Source organism: Pelecanus crispus, chromosome 14, assembly GCF_030463565.1.
Source record: "Pelecanus crispus isolate bPelCri1 chromosome 14, bPelCri1.pri, whole genome shotgun sequence".
Classification (NCBI taxonomy): domain Eukaryota; kingdom Metazoa; phylum Chordata; class Aves; order Pelecaniformes; family Pelecanidae; genus Pelecanus; species Pelecanus crispus.
This window is the reverse complement of record NC_134656.1, coordinates 6,705,001-6,729,193: the sequence shown is the minus strand read 5'-3', so window position 1 is coordinate 6,729,193 and position 24,193 is coordinate 6,705,001. Positions and strand designations below refer to the sequence as shown.

At 51.8% G+C, this 24,193-nt stretch overlaps 1 protein-coding gene across 2 annotated transcripts; it reads left to right on the top strand.

The window, feature by feature from the left end:
• Positions 1–1,091: 1,091 nt before the first annotated feature.
• Positions 1,092–18,414, top strand: RBM38 (RNA binding motif protein 38). Of its 2 annotated transcripts, none has more exons than XM_075721056.1 (4): positions 1,092–1,286; positions 2,070–2,193; positions 2,774–2,828; positions 16,979–18,414. In XM_075721056.1, the coding sequence occupies exons 1-4, from the start codon at positions 1,119–1,121 to the stop codon at positions 17,277–17,279; spliced, it is 648 nt and encodes a 215-aa protein (XP_075577171.1). In that variant the 5' UTR covers positions 1,092–1,118; the 3' UTR covers positions 17,280–18,414. The 2 variants fall into 2 exon arrangements, with proteins under 2 accessions (XP_075577171.1, XP_075577172.1); XM_075721057.1 differs by having other exon boundaries at positions 1,092–1,373.
• Positions 18,415–24,193: the final 5,779 nt, after the last annotated feature.

Below are 24,193 nucleotides of genomic sequence, written 5' to 3'. Positions count from 1 at the left end.
TCCTTGAGGTCCCTTCCAACCTGGTATTCTATGATTTTATGAGAATGCAAGAGGGGAACAGCGGAGAGGAACCCCATTGCTGACCACCAGCGGACATGGGAATAATGCATCCCTGTCCCACAGAGGCAGGCTGCACGGATAGGTGTTGTCTGTGTTTAGAGTGGAGAAGCAGGAAGCTTAGCAACCTGCTTAAGAAAGACACTTTCGGCCCTGTGCTCGGTGTTTAAAGCCCTGGCTGTTCCTCCTTGTTGACTCGGTTCAAGACCATCCCTTCCTGCCGCCTTGGCTGCCGAAGGTGCCCGGCACACTGCTCGGTGGCTTTGTCCCTGTGTGCGAACCTGCCAGGGACCGAACACTTGCAGTTGAGATTATTATGCAATTGAAAAGAGGGAAGGAGAGATGAAAAAAAAAAACCCCAAACAAAACAACTCTGTCGAGGCGGTTTTCTTTGGCGGGCTCCGGCAGCAGCGGTCCCCTCGCCTCCCCCCCCCCCCCCCCCCCCCCCGCCGTGCCCGCGGGGTTTGTAGCTGCCCCCCGGAGCCGCCGGGACTTGTAGTCCGGGCCAGGCGCAGACCGAGGGCCCGGCCGCGGGGCACGCCGCCTCCCCGGGGGTGTGCAGCGCCCAGCGGGGGTCGCGATGCCCGCCGGGGCCGGGGCCGGGGCCGCTCCGCCCGCAGGGCCCCTCCCCGCGGGGCAAGGCGGCCGCGGCGCCAGGCAGCCCCCGCTGCTGGGGGCGGGGGGGGCAGCGCCCGGGGGGGCAGCGCCCGGGGCTCCGTCGCCGCGGGGGCACCGCCCGCCGCCCCCGGGGCCGGGCCGCGGCGGGGCCGGACTACGCGCCCCGAGCGCCCCTGCGCGGCGGCGGGGCGGGGCGGGGCGGGCGCGGCCCTACAAAGGCGGCGGCGGCGGCGGGCGGCCGCTACTCACCGGCACCGGCGGGAGGGCGCGGCGCGGCCGCGCTCCCGGGACAAAGCGCGGCCATGAGCCGGCTGTAGGCCCCCGCACCCAGCCGCCGCTCCGCTCCCTTCGGCCGCCGCGGGGGGCTCGGGGCGGGGGGGCCCCGGTTGTCGTCGCCGGCGGCGCGGGGTGGATGCCGGCCGGGGCCGGCCGCGCCCGGCACCATGCACACCGTGCAGAAGGACACCACCTTCACCAAGATCTTCGTCGGGGGGCTGCCCTACCACACCACCGACTCCTCCCTCAGGAAGTACTTCGAGGTCTTCGGGGACATCGAGGAGGCGGTGGTGATCACCGACCGGCAGACCGGCAAATCCCGGGGATACGGCTTTGTAAGTGCCGCTCCGTGCCCCGCTCCGCTCCGCTCCGCTCCCCGGCGGGCCGGGCGCCGCGGTGACGGGCGGCGGGGCTGGCCCCCGGTGGCCCCCGGGGAAGGGGGCTGGCCCCGGTGGCCCCCGGGGAAGGGGGCTGGCCCCGGTGGCCCCCGGGGAAGGGGGCTGGACCCGTGGCCCCCGGGGAAGGGGACCCGCCGGTGGCGGGGCGCTGCCCGCCGCGGAGCGGCTCGGTGCCGCCGCCCGCCCCGTCGCCGCTGCGGAGCGGGGGTCGCCGCGGCCGGGGAGGCTGCGGGCGGGGGTGGCTCGGCCGGGACGAAGGCGGGGGCCCGGGAGGAAAGCCCCCCGTGCCGGCCGAGGCCGTGCCGTTCGTTTCAGCACCTCCCCGCCGCTGCGCGGGCTCCGGCGAGGCGCGGCGTGGCGTGGCGTGCTGCCGCCCCCGTCCCCGCACCGCGCGCGTCCGGAGCGCCGACCCTCGCCCTGTGCGGCGGCGGGGGCTTGGGGCTGGCTCCACCACCTTCTAAAACAGCACGGGGGAGGAGGAGGTGGAAAGGCGCGGGGGAAGAACCGGCGTAAGCCCAACGGAGTGGCTTGGCGAGGGGGGAGCCCCCTTTTCTGTCAGGTCCGCGGGAGCCCTGCCCGTCTTGCTGCGCAAGGGAGACCGCACCGAGCGATTCTCAGCTCTCGATTCGAAATAGAACAATAAATAAACTCCGCTTAGTGCCTGTTGCTGGGGTGTTTGCAAAGTGCCGTTGCTACAAACAAGGCTGTGCTTCGTTCCAGGTGACCATGGCAGACAGAGCTGCAGCTGAAAGAGCATGCAAAGACCCAAACCCCATCATTGATGGCAGGAAAGCAAACGTGAACCTGGCATATTTGGGAGCAAAACCAAGGAGTATTCAAACTGGTGAGGCATCCAGGAAATCCCATCTCTCTCTGTTAGAATAACTTGTAAGACCAGGAAACAAGTTGCTCGGGCCGGATTCATCTGATCTGATGATGCGTGCTTATCCCTCGTAGTCCAGTCACCTCTCTTCCGTATCTTACTCGTACCTCTTGCTCTAGTGTTACGCACCTAAGTTCATATAACTGAGTTAAAGCGGTTTTCTTCCGTGGCTGATCTGTTTTCCTGTTACCTTCTTCGTTACATCGGTATTAACAGTAAGATCCGTTTCATCGTTCTGCCTTTTGGTTTAATGACCGCAGTACCCAGTGTGTAAAATAAGGCATTATACCCCATTGTCCGTTCCATAACAGCACTTTCACACTGGTCTTTAGTCGGAATTCCCATCTGGTCCTCGTGCATATCGCATACGCACATGAAAATTAACTTGCTTCTAAACGGGCCTCTGAAGTTGCCCACGTGCATAGCAGATGAAATGCATGTACGTGTGGTCTGAGGTGTAATTCTGCATGTATATTACGAGTTGAATGTTACAATGGGTGCCATTCATTAATATTTCTCTTTTCTGAACGCTTTTTTTTAGGTTTTACCATAGGTGTGCAGCAGCTACATCCAGCCTTCATTCAGAGACCTTTTGGGTAAGTGGAAATGTTTCTTAACAGTCTGTTTGAAATCAAATTCATGAATCAACTTCCTCATTATTTAAAATGCCTGAAAAAAGCCTTAGCCGTCAAGAGTGGGCAGTTCCAACAGCTGTTGTTAATGTTTGGAGTACTTTATTTCTGGTGAAGATTTCAGAAGTTTTGTGCATTTGTTAGCTTTAATGTAATTCCCAAAGATCCTCTTTTATCCTCAGTAAATCTTAGTCATAATAAACCCAATGCATTGTTGCTGCTTTGCCAACTTCAAGAATTCATGAGAATTCAAATAAATGGAAAATAGCTTCTCTATCATAGTACTTAAGGTGTCAAAACAATTAAGCAAATTCTGTTCTCGTGTTTCTCAAATAAGATCTTCTGCTTCCTCTGTGCCGTTTCCCACGTAATAATGCTTAGGATACAGTTTTATCCTAGAAAACAAATTGCATTGGAAACAAAGTCTGTTACTTAATGAAAATAACATTAGGTCAAAAATTGATTTTGGACAGATGTTATACAAGGCTTGAATAGTCTGCAAAAGTGGGCTTTTGTCTGCTGTTTTCAATAGCTTATACCATCCCTGCTCGGTTAGAAAAGTCCTCTTTTTATACATCTAATAGGATCTGGCAGCTGCTCGGCAAAAGACAAGTGTGCTTCACGAGAACAATAGTGACTGTCATACTGCCTTCATTTAACTGTTTAATGATTGATGCAGTTCTTTTTTTACACCATTTCAGAAAGCGAATATTGATAGGGTTTTTTATTATTATTTTCTAAGAGCATTAAGAAAGTAGGTGCATTTTTTAAAGCTTTTGAGCACTGTTCTGTTGTGGTTTTTGTGTGACTCTAATATAAATAGATGGGATTTTGGCCTTTGTCAACAGAAATACTTCATCCCTTTCCTGCTCTCTGCTCATGTTTTTTTGGGGTGGGTTTTTGGTTTGGGTTCTTTTTTTTTTTTAAAGAAAAAAAAAATTGCTAACAACAAACCAGACACTTGCACTCCTCTGCCCTCATGGCTGCAGTTGCCAACTGCCTGGGTAACCTCATTCCAATGAGTTTATGGATGTAAGAGACTGTGTTGCCATAATAGTGCACACCCAGTGTATGTGTGTTGTGTACAGTTCAAACATGCCAGTTTTCATAAGTGGTTACGGCTCTGTTGGAAAGACTCGAAGAACATCTGTCATGAAATGAAGAGTCTCTTCTTTTTTCTGGTGCAAGAGCCACAGTAGTCTGCGTAGACAAGATGCTGTTTTTTAATACCTCTCCTTGCATGGGAGCTACAATAGCTTTCTTAGCCCCCAAAGTAGGCAGCAGTGGCACCTTCGAGATGTGAACCCCAGAGGCTTTCCAGATTGCATGGGAGTGCATGAGAGAAGTTGGCGATAAAACCAGCCTGTTACGAGTGTTTCCATGCATGCGAACAGAAAAGGGCGAACGGTGAAGCACGTTAAACTCCTCCTGCTGACAGGAGTGCCGGCGCACGCCTGTTCCTCTTGCAGATAATCTGCTGTTCTGTGGGCACCGTTCCTACCCAGCAGCCACAGCCCTGCAGCTCTGGAAAACGTGGTTTTTCTTTTTCAACGGTTTGCTTTTAGCTTCGCATACAGAGGAGTGTGGGATCAACTGACTATGTGTTTCTTGTGATCTAGACAGTTACTGTTCCAGTTCTTAGGCATTGGTTTCATCATTAAACCAGGAGAGCTGCAGTTAGCGCATACAGCAGAGAGCACTATAAATTACTTAGTAGTTGTCAAATGACAGGAACCAGCAGACTGGAGGGCTGGAGGAAGGGGATTATATATCGTTATTTGCAAGCATCAGTAAACAAGAATTTTGTTTCATTCAGTCAGTGCTGGAGCAGAGTCGCTGAACATGTGGGTTTGGCAAAACGTGGAGCTGTTCACCTGAGCACCACGACTGGGGCTGCTCTGTGGCTTCTGAGCAAAGCACCAGGTGCTCGGTCGAGCAGCGGAGCTTGGCTGCCGCTTCCCTCTTTGTCTCGTCAGTAGACCAACAAAATTAAGAGCCTGCCAGGCTCCACTCTTGCATTCCCTTGAACCCACAAGTTCCTTGGCCCTCTGTGGGATTTGGGGATAGATGAGGAGTTTGTCAGGGTCTGTCTGCCTTCGGAAGCTTCATCAAATTGCTGTTGTCCATTTGCTCTGCACCATGTGGAGTGGATCCTGACCTTCCCCAAATGAAGCTCGTCTGCTTTGCCCACGGTGTAAGACGTTGTCCGGTTGTCCCTCCTGCGTTCCTGTCTCTGCAAAGTGTTTGTGCCCAGGGGTTGGCATGCAGTTTCCAGAAGATGATTGTTAGGGGCCACGGGGTACTAGGTGTGCAAGCTGGACTTGGCAAGGCAGAAATGAGTGAACAACCCGATAACTGCTAGGCAGTTGAATAAGAGAAAGCCAGCCAGTCATGTTCCAGCTATCAAGCCACAAAATGCAGGTTTTGGTGAAACCTGAAATGAATGGAAACTATGAAAATTACCCAAACATCAGTGAGGATTATTTATAAACTGAAGGCTTCCCCCCCAGCCCCAGGCACCCAAATGCAGCTGTAAATATTATCTGGTGTATGCGGAACAGAAAGAGAAACCATGAAGAGCCTCCCTCCTTCCTCCTGCTGTCCTGGCAGGGGAGGCACTCGCACAGCAGACAGCACGGAGTCAGTAGTAAATCCTGTTCTGAAAAGTAGTCTCTAGGTTGTCGTAACCAGAGATCTTAACAGTAATGCAAGGCAAAGGATGCATCTGTGTCAGGGTGGCTCGGAGATCTGGCTTCTGAGTTTAGGGAAGCAGCATTAGGCCTGGGGGCTTAGCCTGGAGCTTGCAGACTGCGCTTCGCTTGGAGGCAGCTGCCGGCCAGCCCAGAGCTGTGCCTACGTGATCGGAGAAGGGGGAGACCCTCTCTCTACGCATGGAGCTGTCTCTTACTGCAGCAGTGTCCCTTTTAAGAAATTTTGAGAAATATATGAAGCTTCGTGGAAGCTGCAAGGAGCAACTGTGTAGACCACTTGCCCAGGAGTACGCGGTGACGTGGCAGAGCTGCGTGGTGCCCCTCTCTGGGCCCTCTCCTCCAGGACTCCAGTGCTCGAGACAGGCTTGAGCCTGTGCAGGGAACGGGGATTCCCTGCTTCTCGTCTTCCCAGCCGTGCTTGCTGCTCCGGACGTGAGCAGCGTATGGCAGATGCATTCCTGTGGCAGTGCCTCGGCGAAGGAGCTATCTGTGTGGGAGATCTACCAGTGACTGAGCCCTTGGAAGCATATAGCTGTCTCTTGCCGCAGGATCCAGCTCTTCCCGTATCTGCACATGGGGTGGTGTCGCTCCAGAGACCCCGTTGCCCATCCTTGTGTAGTTGCTTATTTTGGTGGCCCCCTGACTCTGGCCCACATTTGGTCTCAGGCAGCATTGGAAAGAGTTAAATCTCTTCGAGTTTGACATTTCATGCATTGACGCTGCTGCAGTTAGGAAGTGAAGAAAGTCCCTCTTTGTGTCAGCCCACCCTCCCTCGCAGCTGTTTATCCTTAAAACTTCTCTATTGGGTTAAAAATAAAAGGAAACAAACTTTCATCTTTTCTGCGGTTATGCTTGTAAAACGGCGCGCGCGGGCCTTGCTGTGCTCAGCCTCTGTCAGCTGGCATCCCCCGTGCTCCGACTTCCTATTGCACCACTTACCAAAAGCTGGCCGCTGCAGGACCCCAGCCTGCCCCGCCGGTCACAAGCGGCTCCCGTGGGGATGGCGCACCCGGCACCTGTTGTTTATCATGTGCCAATAACATGAAAGCTTTTGGGGGGGGATTTCCCAAGATACATTCAAATCCATTTTCCAAATGGTTTCAGCTGCTAGTTCTCGGGCATGGTTACTGCTATTCAGACCAAATGCTTGCCAGTCAGAAAGAGCTCTTTTTTTTTTTTTTTTTCTCCCCTTTTGTTTTTTTAAGAGTAGACATATATTTATAAGCAGATCAGGTGGCTTTGCAAATTTTCTTAGACATCTGCTTCAAGGTGGCAAATGTTGGTATCAGACCCAGGGGCTTGGTATACAATTTGCTGTGGGTTTGGGCGCAGTTTGCTCATGTCCTGCATCTAGTGTAGGCCTGTAGAACAATACAAAAGGAGAGCATGGTCTGATATACTGACCTTACACTTGGCTACATAAACGTGCTAAGCTCAAGGCAGTACTAGGCCTTTTGCAGCGGACGGGCTGCTGGTGAAGGATGCTGCGTGCCGTGGCAGTGCAGTCAGGGCACAGCCCTGCGTGCGATGGAGAGCCAGGCTGAGCTGGCTCTAGCTTTGTCTTTACAGCACGTGACTCGAGTTGTGCCGTCTTTTCTGCGTGATTCCATTGCCTTCGGTGGATTTGCGCTTCATCCTCACCAGCGCAGGAGCCGCCACCTTCGCAGCAGAGACCCAAGTCCTTTCCCCTTGTTGCAGAAGCTGGGGAGCAGGAGATGCAAAATTCTCCTATTCTGATCTGGCCGGTGCCACTTAGTCCCAATGTGGCAGATTCGTGCACGTGTCTGAATTTTCAGAGCAGTGCAGCTTTTACTTGATCACATCTTGCTTTTGCACAGCTGTTGGCATACTGGTCCCTAACTCTGTAGTATTAAACACATGCCCAGTAATTTGAATGATAAATGCAGCTCTGCCAGCCTGCCTCAGAGCTGAGGACACCAGCGAGGGAACTAGACAGTTGTTGTGCTGATAATTTGGTAGCAAGGACACCGGGTCATTTCTAAATATGACTTATATGAAGAGCTTGTTCTCCACAGATGGGAGCAAGCTACATACCAGAGCTAAATATACTCTATGATCACAAAAGATGAAAAGTCGTGGACCTCAGAGTTAAAACTGACTCTCCTATTTCTCGGTCTCTAAATCCTGTAAACAGGATCATGCTGTCCCCTGCAATTTCCCTGTCGCCAGCTTTAAGCATTTCAGCTCTCCTGTGCCGTAGCTGAGCTGCTGCTGGCTCTGCTCTGGCCAAAGCAGCGGAGGGTGGGAAAGCCATGCCAGGGGCCGGCTCGCAGCCCCCCCGCCGCGCTCCTGCCTTGCAGGAAGGTGTGGCGAGAGATGTCTTAGGCACTCTAGAGCAACAAAGGCACGACTGGCAGCAGAGATCACCGGAACTCTTAAAATGGAATGTCTTTCTTGGCTGAGAAATGACTTGTTTTATCAGTGTAGGTTTTCTTTTATCAAAAATAGGTATTTCATTGCTTATTCCATAGCTAAAGCATTCTGCTTCAAAATACTTCATTATCCAAGAAAAAGTTGTTGGTCAATCAAATGTGTGGATGGTTTTAATTAAACGTCAGTGGAGGGGATCATGTGTAAAGAAAGAAAGTCTGTTCAAAAATGGAACCAGTTGAAAGTAGTCAATTTAGTATATATTATGCCAAAACTTGTCAGGTACGTGAGAAGACTTTAGAGATGTTTCTGCAGCCTTTTATTTTCTCTAGATTGCAGAAGAAAATTGGAAGGCTTAGTTGAAGGTGGAGTTCCTGGGGCTTCCTGGGTTAATCTGTCAGAGCCTCTGGTTTTCCTCCTGTGTGGACAGGATGAATTTAGCATCCTCCTGGGTTTCTCACACTGATGCTGAAGGACTCCTGTAGTGCACTGGTGTGAAGCATTTTCTGTTTCTTCTGTCAGTTCGTTTCTATTTTGGCTGTGCTGATAACTCGAAAGGGGAGGGTTTTTTCCTTCTCTGAATAGCTGACTAGTTGCGGATAAACTTCCATGTGGCTTTTTCCTTGGTGCCAGATGGCTCTTGTTTCAGGCAGATGTTATCTCCTGCTACCTGAGTGTTTTTCAGCCTGCTTCTCCAAAACTATTTTTGGTCTGGCTCAACATGCCTTTGGAATTTTTTTTCTTTTTTTTTTCCTTTTTCCTTTGGGTGTGGGGGAAGCAAGATGCAGAGGATAACACTGTAAATTGTTGAGCCTGGCTAATTCATGGTGGAGCTGAGCATGTTGATCTCAGACTCTTGGTTAAGCTGAGAAAAAGGGTGAGATCTTTGTGAGCAGATGTACTCTCATCTTTGGCCTGCAACCTCTTTTTTTCTTATTTCTTTCATTTTTTTTCCCCACACCTCTGCACCGGCTACGGGGGAAGGTGTAGATGGCATTTCTTTTTACTTGTTTATGTGGGATCCACCTTCCTCCCCTACGGGCCATTAGTTTGTTGCATCATGAAGTCAAGATGTGCTAACACTGTAAAATGAGGACATTGCTGGGCTATGACAGGTTCTCAGCTACTGTGGTGCCTCCGGTTCCTTAAATTTTCTCTCTCCACCGAAATGAAAATAAATTGAAATCATGATTGCTCTTGTACCCTTAAGTTGGCATTTGTATTTCTTGAGCAATGGTTTTGGTAGGCTCAGCAACCAGCAGAGGTTATTACCGAATCCTGCAGTATGCTCACTTTTTCTCTTGTCCTGATTCCAGCCTGGGACAGTCTGTTGTGGCAGGTCGTTCCTTGGTGATTGCCACCAGCGTGGTGACGTCTGCTCCCAACAGGGAAGCAGGAAACCCACTCGTGTACCTGTTAGCACAGTCTATGGTATAAATCTTCCCAGAGGGCCAGAGGAGGATGAGTAGAAGACAGACAGGCAAATTAGTTGCAAGATGAGCAGAAATTGGGTTGGTTGGTTTGCTATTTTGTGTTTATGTCAGTAAGGATAACTACTGGACCACGGGGCTGCAGAGTTCATCCTTGTCTTACTTCAGGCTGGCTGAGATAGCTGGCTGATGAGGCAGAAGCCATTGACATTTCAGTGCATGTTTAAATCCGCTTTAGTAGGCACATTTCAGGATTCAGAGGTTTGTCATGTCAGTGGTTGAAGCCCAGCCTGTGTCAGTGAAAGCTGATGGATGGTGGAGTGGTCGGGCCACAACGAATGTCCTGATCTGCACCAAAGTGCTGGCGGATAAATTCTGTGTGATTTCCTCCCAGAGCAAGAGTCCTTTTTGGCAGGCAGGGACTGCCCTGGCCATGCTCTAGCCTGTAGCCCCTCCTCGTTGTGTCTGGATTTGAGTACAGGACCCAAATTTCTCAGGTTTCTACAGCCTGCCGTTGTGGCTGGGGCCCCTACGATACGTCTTGCCAAGCCTGCCACCACTCCCTGCAGGTTTACTTAAAGTAGCTCCACGAGGTGAGCGCTTGCTGGCTTGGGAGTGTCCTTCAGCAATGATGTTCTTGGGGCATGAGTTACATCAGGATGTGTCTGTGCATCACCAGCACCGAGGTGGTGTTGCAGCACTGCTAATGCAAGTGCTAATGCAAATGCTTCTGGACTGCTGCTGCTTTCCTTTGGGGTGTGCTTCCTTGAGCAGCTCCTGTCTGGTTCTCTTACACTCATGAATCCACTTCAAAATACATCTCCAAATGCATCTGTGGGTCCTGGTGGATGAAGTTGCTAAGCCGCTATCCATCATATTTGAGAAGTCGTGGCAGGCCAGTGAAGTTCCCACTGACTGGAAAATGGGAAACATGACCCCCTTTTTTAAAAAGGGAGAAAAGGAAGACCTGGGGAACTACAGGCCAGTCAGTCTCACCTCTGTGCCCAGCACCATCATGGAGCAGATCCTCCTGGAAACTATGCTAAGGCATATAGAAAATAAGGATGTGATTGGTGACAACCAACATGGCTTCACTAAGAGCAAATCGTGCCTGACAAATTTGGTGGCCTTCTACAATGGGGTTACAGCATGGGTGGATAAAGAAAGAGCACCTGACATCATCTACCTGGACTTGTGCAAAGCATTGGACACTGTCCTGCATGACATCCTTGTCCCTAAATTGGAGAGACATGGATTTGACGGGTGGACCACTCAGTGGATAAGGAATTGGCTGGATGGTCACACTCGAAGAGTTGCGGTCAACAGCTCGATGTCGAAGTGGAGACCAGTGACGAGTGGCGTTCCTCAGGGGTCGGTATTGGGACTGGCACTGTTTAACATCTTTGTCGGCAACATGGAACAGTGGGATTGGGTGCACCCTCAGCAAGTTTGCCGACGACACCAAGCTATGTGGTGTGGTTGACACGCTGGAGGGAAGGGATGCCATCCAGAGGGACCTTGACAGGCTTGAGAGGTGGGCCCGTGCGAACCTCATGAAGTTCAGCAAGGCCAAGTGCAAGGTCCTGCACATGGCTCAGGGCAATCCCAAGCACAAATGCAGGCTGGGGGATGAAGGGAATGAGAGCAGCCCTGAGGAGAAGGGCTTGGGGTGTTGGTTGATGAGAAGCTCAACATGACCTGGCAATGTGCGCTTGCAGCCCAGAAAGCCAACCGTATCCTGGGCTGCATCAAAAGCAGCGTGGCCAGCAGGTCGAGGGAGGGGATTCTGCCCCTCTACTCTGCTCTGGTGAGACCTCACCTGCAGTGCTGCGTCCAGCTCTGGGGCCCCCAATGTAAGAAGGACATGGACCTGTTGGAGTGAGTCCAGAGGAGGGCCATGAAGATGATCCGAAGGCTGGAGCACCTCTGCTGTGAAGACAGGCTGAGAGAATTGGGGTTGTTCAGCCTGGAGAAGAGAAGGGTCCAGGGAGACCTTACAGCAGCCTTCTCGTACCTGAAGGGGGGTCTCCAGGAAAGCTGGAGAGGGACTTTTTACAAGGGCATGTAGTGATAGGACAAGGCTTAATGGCTTTAAACTGAAAGAGGGTAGATTTAGATTAGATATAAGGAAGAAGTTCTTCACTATGAGGGTGGTGAGGCACTGGAACAGGTTGCCCAGAGGAGTTGTGGATGCCCCATCCCTGTAAGTGTTCAAAGCCAGGTTGGATGGGGCTTTGAGCAACCTGGTCTAGTGGAAGGTGTCCCTGCCTATGGCGGAGGCGGTTGGAACAAGATGATTTTGAAGGTCCCTTCCAACCCAAACCATTCTATGATTGAAATCTGTCATCCAGGCTGTGGTTGGAGGTGTTACTTCACCAGAGGTAGTTTTCATGTTGCTGTCATGGACAGCTGGGGCTATGCTCAGCTTGTTCTGCAGTACCACCTACCAACTGAAGCCTGGCACCGCCTGCCATCACATGTTGTGGCAGTGTGGGTGTTCCTGTAGCAGCTAACGGGTCAACTCTAGTGGAAATGGAAGCCAAATTCCTGGGGTCAAATGCCAGAATTTGTGCCTTCACTGGCAGACACAAAGAGCTCTGTTTCTTTTATTCTTCAAGGAATAAAAGGCTGGTCGTGGTGGTGGCATTTGTGTGCTGATCTCTGTGAGGCTGCCAAGAGCCCTGTGCCCCTCCTTGTTTCCCAAGCATTTGCACGATGCTGTGTCCCTCTTGACCGAGGGTTGCAGTTGTCTCCCACCTCTCCAGAAGCAGTGAAAACAGCTCCCAGCATGGCTGGCAGAGATCACGGGGGTCAGGAACTCCTGCTCACTGCTCTCCCGGACCCATGCAGCTTGCAGGAGCTGCTCATGGCTCATGCGTAGGAAGTCCTGCAGGATGGGGGAGAGCTGAGAAGGTGCAGCTAAAACACATTTTAGGTGTAAATCAGACCTAAAATAATCAACTATATAAAATGCCTCTGAGATGAGCTCAGTCAGATAGAGCTGCTGATGAGGGAGAGGGCCTCGTTAGCTCGTTCCTCTTCCTTGCCGTTTGGGAGGGGGTGTGGGACACATGGCCAACTGACTGATCCCTTCTTCCTGGCTGCCCTTGGGGCTGCCGCTACCCACCAACCACCCCTGCCCTGCAGCGTGCCCCCGGCAGCCCTGCCGGTGCCGTGGGGAGAACCAGGTGACGGCAGGTTTTAAAAAGTCCACTCTTTCACCTCCCAGGAGCCGAGGGCGCTGGTAGCTGCAAGCCTTACCTGATGCATTTGAACATCTCCACCCAGGACTGCACCAAAACCGGGCTGCTTTTGTTCTGTCCTTCATATTTTGCACAGCAAAAGGAGAAGCCGAGTCTGCACCTCCTCTGCCGATGACTCTGTAACCATCTTTTTTGTTCTTTCAATTTTGGCTGCCAGGGCAGTGTGGCGTCGTGCCACGTAGTTAGGAACGTGGGCTAGCGTGGCGGTCCCGGCTGCCCTCCTGCACCGCGACGGCCCTCCCGAGTCCCTCCTGCGGCCACTGCCAGCTCTAGACTTAGGTTTGACCACGTTTGTTATGTTTTGCAGCCTTTGCCTGTGATTAATTGTAATGCCATAAGTATCTCGTATGTCTGCTGTTCACGGGATGACTTTGACGTGTGGTGGCGATGGCTGATCACTTGGTTGACGTTTTATAATCACGTTGTGTGTATTCTAGATGAGATGAAGTTCTCTTCTGGCTGGCAGGGGCTGTTGTGGGGGAGGGAGGAAAACTGCAGGGAGGAAGGGAAAGGCATCTTAAAACACAGATGTGACTCACTCTGTAGAAATTCAGATTAGAGTTTGCTGATTTTTAGAAAAAGAACTCTAAAAGCACTTTTCCCACCACCACCACCACCCTGAAATATCATCTTCAGAAATAATGGAAGGGGGGGAAAGATTTTAAGACCTTCTGTGGATCCTAAATGTAGCCAGCAGAGAACTTCATCATACTGCACTGGTTTGGTTTTGTTTGTAGCTGCAAGTCATCAAAGTGACCTTACCTTGGGTTGTGTGTTTTGTTTTGATTGATGAGTTGCCATCTGTCCACTTAATTCAGAAGTCCAAACTGCGTATCATGTTTGAAATTTCTAGCTAAATTCTTAAAGCCCCACAGACCAAAAGAACCTTCCCTTTTACATAGAAGCAGATTCTGGAGTTGCTGAGTGTGATTTTTCCAGTGCAGTAAACTATGGTGTGTGATGTGCGCTTGTGTACGTATTGGGCTGGGGTGTATTTCTGGAAACAGAGTACAGGAACGCTTATTGTCTTCTTAGCTAATGGTGCTTTTTATTCAAAGTAGCATCGAAGAGCTGGAATTTTTCCTTGTTGAGCAAAATGTAGTGCAGGATGTCGTGGATTTGCTGTCTCTCTGGAGCACACCGTGGGAGCTGCCATGGAGGAGCGGTGTACGTGAAAGCAAAGCTGACGTGCGGCGTTTCTCAGGGATGAGTTGGGAGTGTGTGCTTGCCCTGACGGCCCTGCACGTGGCCACGTCCTCTGTGTGGCGTGTGCCGGCTCCGAATAGCAGTTGGGTGGTGGCAAGGGGCGTTGAGGGGTGACCTGCGGAGCTGCTCTAACAGGATGATGCTCAGGCTGGAATGCTCGGAGGCTCTCGGACCATCCTCCTGGTCATTTTGCAGGTGCAGGCTGAATGCCTGTGTGCAGGAAAAGCGCAGGCCCCTCCTCTGCTCCTGCTGGTGGGTGTTTTTTAGTGAGTCCTGAGTGCGAGGATTGTGCATTTGGTTTTTTTGTTGTGTTTGTGGGGTGCTTTTAACTTTATCAAGCCCTGGAGTAGCTGGAAGCCCAGTAGCGGGACGCATGTAGGGAGAAGGAACAGGCAGCCAGAGCATCCGTCACCAGTCTGGGATGCAGGCTGCTGTCCAAGCTGCTGATTTACGAGGGGGTAGAGCAAGAGGCATGCGTGGGGTCCCCTCGTCTCATCCCCAGCAGCTGCGTGGGCCAGTGCCTGGGGGTGCCTCTGCGGAGCCTTTTCCCAGACCCTGGCAGGCCAAGAGAGCGGTATCGCACCTCTGCGTTATTTAAAACAAAATGAAACAAAACAAACGAAGCATGAGGAACCTCTGGGCTGGGACTGGGCCCAACTCCTCGGAAGGGGCGGCTGCTGCAGCCGGCTGCTGAGAGCGCGCGACATGAAGAGCCCTTGGTCTGGGCTGCGTAAGCTCCAGCTCTGATTCAGCTGTGCCGGACTCAGTTTAGATCGGAGGTAAACCAAACGTGATTCAGTGAATTTCTGCTGCCTCATCTCATTCTTCTTAGTCACAGGGTGATACTGGGTACGGCGCGTTTATGGACGGAGGGACTGTGAGGTCCCTTTCTGTGCTACGCTGGGGACGGCTCTGGCCTCTGGAGACGGTCTTGCTCTTACGCAGCCAGAGGTTGAGGTGCTGCTCCACCCTCCGTCCTCCTCCCCGGTGCTGCTCCTCTCGGGTGGCTCCATTATGTCTGAGGTCCCTGATTTCGGAGGCAGCGTTGCTGTGTGTGGAGGGGAATAATCATTCTCTCATCATGCAAATCGCCTCAAGAAAAACCAAAGTGCATATGTGAGTGGGAAAACAGGAGAAGACTCGGTTCAGCTGAGCACTTGTTTGCAAGAGGCCTTCCTCCTGCCTGAAGAGTGGGTGAAACCATCCAGTGCTGGTTGTAAAGCAAATGGGAACAGCCCGTAACTGCTGGATGGGGGGCAGCCCCGGGTGGGCCCCAGTACCTTTTAGGTGGTGGCTGAGACCTAGGACGGACACTCGGGTGGAAGGAGGGAGGCCAGTGAGCCATCCGGCAGAAATTTCCAGTCCCCGGCAGAAGTTTCCAGTCCCCGGCTGCGAGTGCCCGTGAAGCGCAGAGCGCCGGGCCCCGCTGCTGGGCCGCGTGCTGAGCCTGCTGGGGTTTCCGACCCCGGAGCTCAGGCGGACGAGTGGGCAAGATGTCCTCTCCGAGCAGCTGAGCTCGGCTTCAGAGAAGGGTTCGGGCACGTACAAGCCTGCGTCTTGTGAAAAGCCTGTGGGAGGCTTTTAAAAGTGGTTGTGTTTGAAAATGTGCTGTCACACTCATCCACACAAAAATCCCCAAAATATTTGAATCTGCATCAGCTCTTTGCAGAGTTTTACCTTGGTTTTTTTGTTTGCCAGAATGAGTTGTTTTTGGGGGCAGGGTGGAACAAGCTGTCTGCAGGATAGCTTTTGGTTCATGCTGTCGCCTTACGTGATTCAGCGAGCAGCCGGCCAAAGCGACCTTTTCCACAGCGTGCGCTTTTTGGTGTACGTGGCTGATCTTTCAGCGGCCGTGTGCCGTTTGGTGGTGACAGTCTGCACACCCCTATTTTCTAAACAAGCCCCAAATCTGCGAAGCCTGCGTGCAACGGAGCTCTCCGCTGCTGAGAGCTGTGCAGGCAGATACTGTTTGCACTCTGCGGCTGTGTGTGCAAGTGCCTGGTTTTGTCTGGCCCGTGGCAGTTTGTGTGGATGGACCTAAGCCTTCAGGTTTGCATGGTTTTTGCTCTTGTTTGAAGCCCGACTTGTTGTGGGCCATTTGGAAAATATAGCCCTTTCATTTTGCTGCTTTTTTTTTTTTTTTTTTCTTTCCTCCTCATTAGCAGTTTCTAGCAAATTAGTCGGCAATCCTGCATTAATCATCTCCAGGATCTTTGGACTTCAATTGACTGTGGTGTTGTTAAATTCCTCTCAGCAGCATGGCTACCTCAGGGCGGGGGCAAACCGGCTGGTGAAAAGCAACGCTTTAGGCCCTGCGTGGAAAGGGCAGAGGAAATGCTGGGGGCCGGCTGGCCGCAGAGCCTGGGTGTAAAAGCTCATGGGCACACGAGCATCGCTGCCAGGCCGGGGGCTGCTGGCACGGTTGCTAGTGAGGAGTGTTGCTGAAGGGAAGAAAACCAGAATTAATATCTCGTGTTTTACAACAAACACCCTGTAGCATTGCCCTAAACATCCAGTGTTATGGAAACACTGGCTTAAATGTGTGGTAACTGATAACAGCTGGCAAGTGGAGGGCCCTCGGCTGTGCCCGGGGACGGTGGCCGTCCCTGGTGGGACGAGCGGAGGAGCGACCCGGTGTCCCCGGTGCTGGGGGGTGCCCCATGGGGGCTGTGGGTCCTCAGGAGCCCCCAGCAGGGTTTGGGCATTGCCGGGGGAAGCGTGGAGCTGGAGGATTCGGGAGGTGGCGAGGCTGGCAGGGGCAGGCAGGGCACGTGGGGACCGGGGAGGTATGGCAAGTCAGTCAGGCCAGGGCTTTGTTGCGGCTGTCCAGGGAGGTTATTCTGGGGACGAGCAGCCTGGATAGTGGGAGATACAAGACATGGAGACCAGGGTGTGTGTCCGTTCTTGCAGTCCATGCTTCACCTTTGCACTACTTCCACCCTTGGGGTCGAGGAGTGTTTTGCTTTTCATTCCCTCCACCCCGAGCAGCACCCCTGCCTTGAGGGCAGCACCGTTTCTGTGGCTGATGCGCATGAATTTGGAGGGGAAGGAGGGGAACGTGCAGGCTGGAGGGAGCCCAGCCCCTCACTGACTCTCTCCCTTTGCCTCCGCAGACTCACGCCTCACTATGTTTACCCCCAAGCTATCATCCAGCCCAGCGTGGTGATCCCTACCCCTGTGCAGTCCATCACGTCTCCCTACATCGACTACACCGCCGCCAGCCAAGCCTATTCCCAGTACACCACTGCTGCCTACGACCAGTACCCCTACGCTGCCTCCCCCGCTGCCGGGTTTGTGGGATATGGCTACACGGGCGCCGTCCAGCCTCCCATCACCGCCAGCAACCCAGCGGCGCCCGCCACCGCGTTCGTGCAGTACCAGCCCCAACAGCTGCAGCCCGACCGCATGCAGTAAGGGCCCTGCCCGCGCCTTCGCCACCCAGGACAATCTTTTACAATGGAAGAATACGTCTAGGACAACAAAAGCAACAAAAAAAAAACCAATAAAAGAAACAAAACAAAAAGTAGTGAAAAAAAAAATCACCCCACCCCTTTATCCCCTTTACGTAGGTGCATATCAATACCTAAGCTATTTATAGTGTTAAGGGCGAACCCAAACCCTTGCAGTCTGACTGTGCTCATGAAAATGGACCTCTGGTAAGTTGCTTTTTTTCAGTCTGGACAGATACTGTCTTGAGGATGTTCTAAAAGTGACTGAAAAGGATTCACAGGAAAACTACAGCTTCTTGCACACATCGCGGTCTGCTTCCATCGCCCATGGTCGTCTTTCCGGCCCTACCCCGTCAGCCCTCCCCTCCTCATCCAACCTGCAGTCCTCTTAGTTACTGTTGAGGTACAGAGGTACTCGGAGAACATGGAAAAAAGCAATCTTATTTTTTTGGTTGTACAAAAACTTTGTAATACTCAGAGATGCCTTACAGAAAAGAAAAACAAAAGAAAAAGAAAAACTATTTTTTAATATTTATTGCGATTTTATTCGCATGAGCTGTGAATTGCAGACAGAAGAATAGTAGTAAGTATCTGCCTTGTTTAATTCTCATTTTACTAAATTATTGTATGTAGGTAAAAGTTCTTAAGTAATTGCTGAATCACTTCAACATGCAAAAGGGAATATTGGCTTGAAGGAGAGCAGAATATTCCTTTAGTCAACGCACTGTACTATTTTCTTATTGTAATTGTTACTCTGTTAAGATTATCTCAAATTTAGGTATATTTTTAAATGCAAAAAAACAACCAAGAATACCGAACATTTTGTCTACTTTGGTAGATCTTTTGTTACAATGCTGCAACCTATGGAGACATTTACAGTATTTATGTAAAAAAGATTTGGGGCTGTTGGCCAGCGAAACTTAGGAGAATATCGTGAGTGGAGCAAAAGAGAAAAAAGGTGTTATGTCGTTGAACAAATGGGTAAACGTAACCTTTTTATGCCTATAATCCAACAGCCAAATAAAGGAAGAGAACAGACAATGTAAGTTAAGTGCATTTCTACAAAGAACAGCAATAAACTATTTTAACTTTTAAAATTATTTGATACTGTATGGTACCATGTTTGCTTGGCTGGAGTCCATTAGGGAATACTTTCAAATTGACCGGATCTGGCTACGCTGGGCCTTCGCCCGCGAGCGCGCCAGGGTGGGTTGGGAGCCTGCGTCCTGCGGCACGGCGGAGCCCGGCCAGAGCCCCTGCTCGCATCCGGCCCCAGCACTGCGTCGCACAGGCGTTGCACGGGCACAGCCGTCCCTCGCGCCGTGTCCCATGCGCCGTTGCTCCCTCTGCGTGTCCCAAGTCACCTGGAGCTCTTGGCACCTCAGAGTTTTTGAGATCCTGGAGTGTTAACACCAGAGCTGCGCGGTCCCCAACGCTTGTGCCCGGCACCGGGCGCTTGCTCGCACCCAGGCTGTGCGGAGCAGAGGGTGTGAAGTGCTGCCATCCTGGTGCAGCTCCAGTGAAAACCGGGACAGCTGAGATGAGATCTTACCCCAGAATCCTCAGGATATTGCTTTCCTTCTGTTACTTGCTTAGAGTAAGTTGTTTTTCCCTAAATTGAATGCATCCAAAAGTGAGTGGTCTGCCAAAGTCCTGTCCCAATTAAGGGATCTATGATCTGGCAGGGCACGGGCAGGCTGTGGGCAGCGGTGAGGCTCCGGCAGGGTGCTCACACCTCTGAGCCTCCTCTGCGTTACTCAGCCACACTGGACTTGCCCTCACCAACTTGCTTTAGAAATTTGGTTCTCAGATTTTGACCATTACAAATGGTGAATGTCATTTTTAAAAAAAAAATAAAATTATTCTATTTGAATGTGCCAGTTATCTCTGTAAAGGTTAGAGCAGAACTGGTGCCAGGAAGTCCCTGCATCTTTGGCACCAGTGTGTGTTGCTGTTCAGAAGGTGACGATGCCTAAAGCCATCCTGGGGGAGGAGGGTGCCGTAGGATGGGAGCAGAGGCAGTTCAGCACTGTGTCTGATCAACTGCTCTGGTGAACTTAAAGGCGCACAGTGGGCACATCTAACGACATCAGTAGTCCTCAGAGTAAACAGCCCATCTCAATGAATGGAAACAGCTCATTCGTCCCTTGATCGTACTGCATGAGAGTGCAGATCCTGGTGGGGCTCTTTGTCCTGCCCGGGGTTTTGCTTACAACCATGTGGGTGACATTTATTTCCTTTTTAAGTAATTAGTTTCTGGATATGGCTGTGGGGCTGCCAAAGGAGTAAGAGCTGAGCGCTGCATCCCGCACAGCACTGGCAAGGAGCGCAGCCTGGCCCGAAAAACCTGCCTTTGAAGTACTGTCGGGGCTGGAGATTATTCAGCAATTGTTCCTTCTCCCTGTCATGAGTCTTTCTGAGGAGGAGGAGGGAGGGGAGGATTTCGGAGGTGGGTGAGGGTGCCGGGAGCCGTGTTGCGGTGCCCGTCCTCAGGCAGCGCTCCGGCCCGGCTCCAGCACCGCGGAACGTCAGCTTTTGTCTTTGCTGAGGACCCGTGTCTCCCCAGGTCAATAGGAAGACCGAGGCCTCCGAAGATTAATTTGTCGTAGAAAAAAAAGCGTCTGGTGCATTTTAAAGTGAAAAGAGTGATGATTTTCCATTTAGCTGACTCTAATTTCCTGAAAGGTGGCCAAAACTGCCAGGAAGTGAGGGCTCAGGCAGCTGAACAGCAGCACGCCTCCTTCGCCCGGCACCCGGCCTGCCGCTGTCAGATGCCATTCCTGGATCCCGCTCAGCTTTGCTCCGGGCTCGTTTTGAGAACAGACCACATCAAAACAACAGCCAAACCTGCCGCCTTCCTGTTTGCGAAAACCCAACTGTGAAACTGTAGCTGGGCAAGATATTAATGAAATCCACCATCCAGCGTCCCGGGTGGAAGGGGGGGTGTGATGGCAGGTGGTGAGGGAAGCCTGTGGCCCCCCAAAAAGGAGCCTGAGCGCTTCCTTGGCCCAGTGCTAGGCTGGGAAAGTGGGAAGAGCCCGACGGGTTGCAGTGTTAGAGGCCAGGAGTTAAAAGCAGTGCATGAGCAGTGGGGTGTGCATGAGAGGCAGTGGCTTTGTGGCTCCTGACTGGTCAGGGTAACATGGGACAAGTGCTGAAATCACCTTGCAATCACTTAACAGCATAGTTTTCTTTTTTTTTAAACATGCATTGCTTGACAGAGCATCCTCTTTCACCTGCACCGTGTGCCTTACATTATGCTGGGACGAAGCAAGCTCACCCCGGGCAGCTCAGCTCCGCTCCGGGCAAAGGGGAGCCCGGGGTGGGCACGGGCTGGGCAGTCGCAGTGCCGTTGTAAGAGCTTCGGCGCAGCAACGCGCAGCTGCAGGGAGGACTGGCGAGGGCTGGATGGTTTTGGCAGGGCAGCACTGTCTGCGTGGCACAGGTTCTGGGGGTGGGAGCGGCCATGGGGTCCGGACCTTACCCCAGGCACATCACCGTGGCCATGCTGGCAGCTGACTCGGTCCAAGCCACCTCCCAGCAGCTGTGCCCACATGCCCAGTCATTTGCATCACAAATTCAAATCTTTTTCATAGGAAACCATGACACTTTTGCTGCCAGGGTGAGCTTTGGCACGTGTGGGCTGGAGCATGTGCGGCTCCTCTGCTGTTGTGGGGAAGCGTCACCATAAATACCAGTGCCGGGTTCCGGGGCATCGCCTGGATGAGCCCCGCGGCAGCCCGGCATCGCCTCCCTTCCCACCCCACAGCAGCGAGCAGAGAGACTACCCGTACCCCAAGCACCCCGTGGAGCTTCGTGGCTGGTGCCAGACCCTCTCCACCTGCCCGCTGCGGGAAGGGGATGGCTCGGGTGAGATTTCTGCCCTGTTCAGGCACTACCTCACCCTGGAGTGTCCCCTGCCATGGAGGCACAGCCGAGGGCTCTGCTGCTGGCGGCCACCCAAACCCACCCGTGATAAGGGGCAGGTGGCACCAAGCCCACGTCTCTGCAGCGCTCACCCCTGCCACCCCGTGTTACCTGGCCAAGACACCTGGGGAGCCCCGCGGGCTCCCATCGCGCTCCGGGGCTTGGCGGTGGCACCCCCAGCCAGCGGCCATCCCAGCGGGGAGAGCTGGGGGCACTGGGGCCACTGCCAGCCCCCCCAGCCCAGCTCCTGCAGCCCAGCTCCCGCGGCTAATGAGCCCCAGTGCTAAAACTTTATGGCTGAGAGGGAAAGGCCAAGCACAGGATTTATTTGTGTAGTAACTGGGCTGCTGTTGGTACTTACCCTTTAAAATAAAGTTCACAGCAAAATGTTTTTTACCCCCTCACATAGCAGAGAATGCTAACAGCATCCCTTTTTTTTTTTTTTTTCTCTCTTCTGGCTGAAACTTGTTTTTCCCTCCTTTGTGCCTCTCTGAATCATGCCAGCGTAGAGATTCCCTTGTTCAGAGAGAAAAAAAAGAAAGGGGGGGGGGGGGGAAAAGAAAAAAAGAAAAACTTAAGCCTGGGATTAAAAACCATCACTAAAATAGTTTGAATAACAAAGTCAACTGACTCACCGGGAGCCCAGTGAATGCCTGTCACGTATCGCCCTTCGGCCGGGAGCACGGTCATGTGTTTCACTAGATAGTTCCTGGAAAAGCTTCTGCTCAGCCCGATAGACCTGCGGCTGCTGATACCGCTGCGCCAGCCCTTGCTCTCCCGGAGGGCTGCGGAAAACGTCACGAACTTATAGAAGCGGGGGGGGGAGGGAGGTCGTGTATAAATAAATCTCCCTTAGGTACCAGAGACATCGGTTCTTCTTGTGGCCTGAGTACCGACCGGCTGTAAATGGTGCTGGGGACTTCTCTAGCTCCAGTGGTCCCAGCACCCTGGGCCAGCAGCCCCTCTGCCCTTATTGATGTCTTTAGCAAGGGGATTTATGGTTTGGAGGTTTTTTTTTACACCCCACTAATTTTTGCATAGTTTCAGCTACATAAATAATCAAAAAAGTGGGACCTCGCATGAGATAAAAGCAAAGGGTTTGTAAACCCCCCCCCCCCCGGCACCCAAGCAGAGCCGCCTCTCCGTGTCAGCCACATCGTGTGGGATGCAACCGGGGACGTGTTAGCGGGGGATTTGTACCTAAACCCAAAGCCAAATGCATCGGTTTTAGCCTTTTGCTGACACCAGCAGCACCAACCTTGAAACACGGGGTGTGGCGAGGCACAGTGAGAGGGATGCTGGCTCGGATAAGGCCACGCTGTGTGGGAGGGCAATTAAAGGCTCAGATCAGATTTATTAGCTGTGTGCTTGTGCTCGGGAGGCTGATGGCAGTGATGGAGAGGTGGGAAATGAAGTTGGTGATGGAAAGGTCAGAGATGGAGACATCAGAGACGGAGAAGTCAGAAACTGCTGTTCTGAAAGCGCTGCAATGTTTTAGGGTGAAAGTGGGCACTAAAGGCACAGCACATCCCTGGTGAACCTGACTGCGGTGGGTACAGGCTGTGCCCAGCCTCAGCCGCCGAACCCGGGGATGGGGAGCGGGCAGTGCCACCATGCCCGCAGAGGGACTCAGGGCAGCACTGTCCCTGAGCACAGGGCTTACGTGCTTTTCTCTAAAGAGCCCTAAATACACGTGCATGAGGTTTTTTTGTTTTTTTTTTTTGGTGTATATATATATATTTAAACTTATATATAATTTGAATATATAATTATATATGGGTATGTTTAAACATGCATCTATAGTTTATATATAAAAATGCATATGCATATACACAAAGTAAGTGTTTTTTTTTCCTTCTTCCTGCTGCAGGCCCTGCAGCTACCCCGGGCTTGCTGCATTCACATGCCACGAGCTGCACATTTACCGGAGGCGTCAAGGTGCCCTGTTCCCCAGGTTATGTCCCGCGTTATCCCCCTGTGCCGGGGGCTGGCTCCTGGAGCAATGGGGGTACGGGGGAGCACTGGGACATCATTTGTATTGGTGGTCCCTTACTAGAGGATATTTTGACTCTTCTTCAGAGCCACCATACTCAACTTTAAATAGAAATGAGATAAAAAAGTGTAAGGTGAAATAATCTAAAGGACTGATGTGAGAGAGGAGCTCAAATCCCACTTTCAGAAGCGGCTCGGGCAGCTTTATCATGAAGTCCTATTGAATCGACGAGCCCCAAAGTCCCAGGAGCTGATTTTTAAAAGCATTTACCCATGTAAAGCTGGAGAACGTGGCCTTTTGTAAATCAGCCAGGAACACGTCTTTGGGTTGAAAATAGCACTAAGCATCTTTTATTACATGTTTAACACTCAAAAGATCTTTTAAAATCAGACTAAGCACACTTGAGTGGTTGTTTAATCTCTACCTCTAGATAAGCACCGGGGGCTCAGCGTGCACATGCAGATACCGAGAGCCTTTTGCTTTCTCCAGTAGCATCAGCTGGTTGTGTTTACATGAGCTGCTTACATGCTAGGACATTAAGCAAAGCCTGACCTTTGCAAAATGAAAGTGAAATGAAATAAATAAATTGTACCACTAGTTTTCTGTGAGCTGGCTTTAAAATTAGCAGGTTTTAGACATAAACATGGTAGAATGATCCCTCAGGGGAAGAAAAACCCTCCAAAACCCACATCCAATCCTTTTTCAACAGTGCATGCTACTCTTTATTTCATGTCGTTTTAGTAAGGTAAACTAATTTTGTTTCCTGTTTCCAATGAATTTTATATGTATCAAAATGCTTATACTATATTTATATAATATAGAAATCTGATTAGAAACATGTACGTATGAACAAACACACATTTTCTATCAATATCTGTGTGCATTCATGTATGTGTGAAAGAATACATATGAATGCCTTATTTCAACTGATATTTTAACTTTTATTTCATAAATCCTGA

What these genes read in the sequence shown, in the direction of transcription:
- RBM38 (XM_075721057.1), top strand. Translation starts at nt 1,119, where the DNA reads ATGCACACCGTGCAGAAGGACACCACCTTCACCAAGATCTTCGTCGGG. An exon ending in GGCGGCGGGGCTGGCCCCCG is followed by an intron (nt 1,374 to 2,069) that starts GTGGCCCCCGGG and finishes GCTTCGTTCCAG; the next exon opens with GTGACCATGGCAGACAGAGC. An exon ending in TTCATTCAGAGACCTTTTGG is followed by an intron (nt 2,829 to 16,978) that starts GTAAGTGGAAAT and finishes TTGCCTCCGCAG; the next exon opens with ACTCACGCCTCACTATGTTT.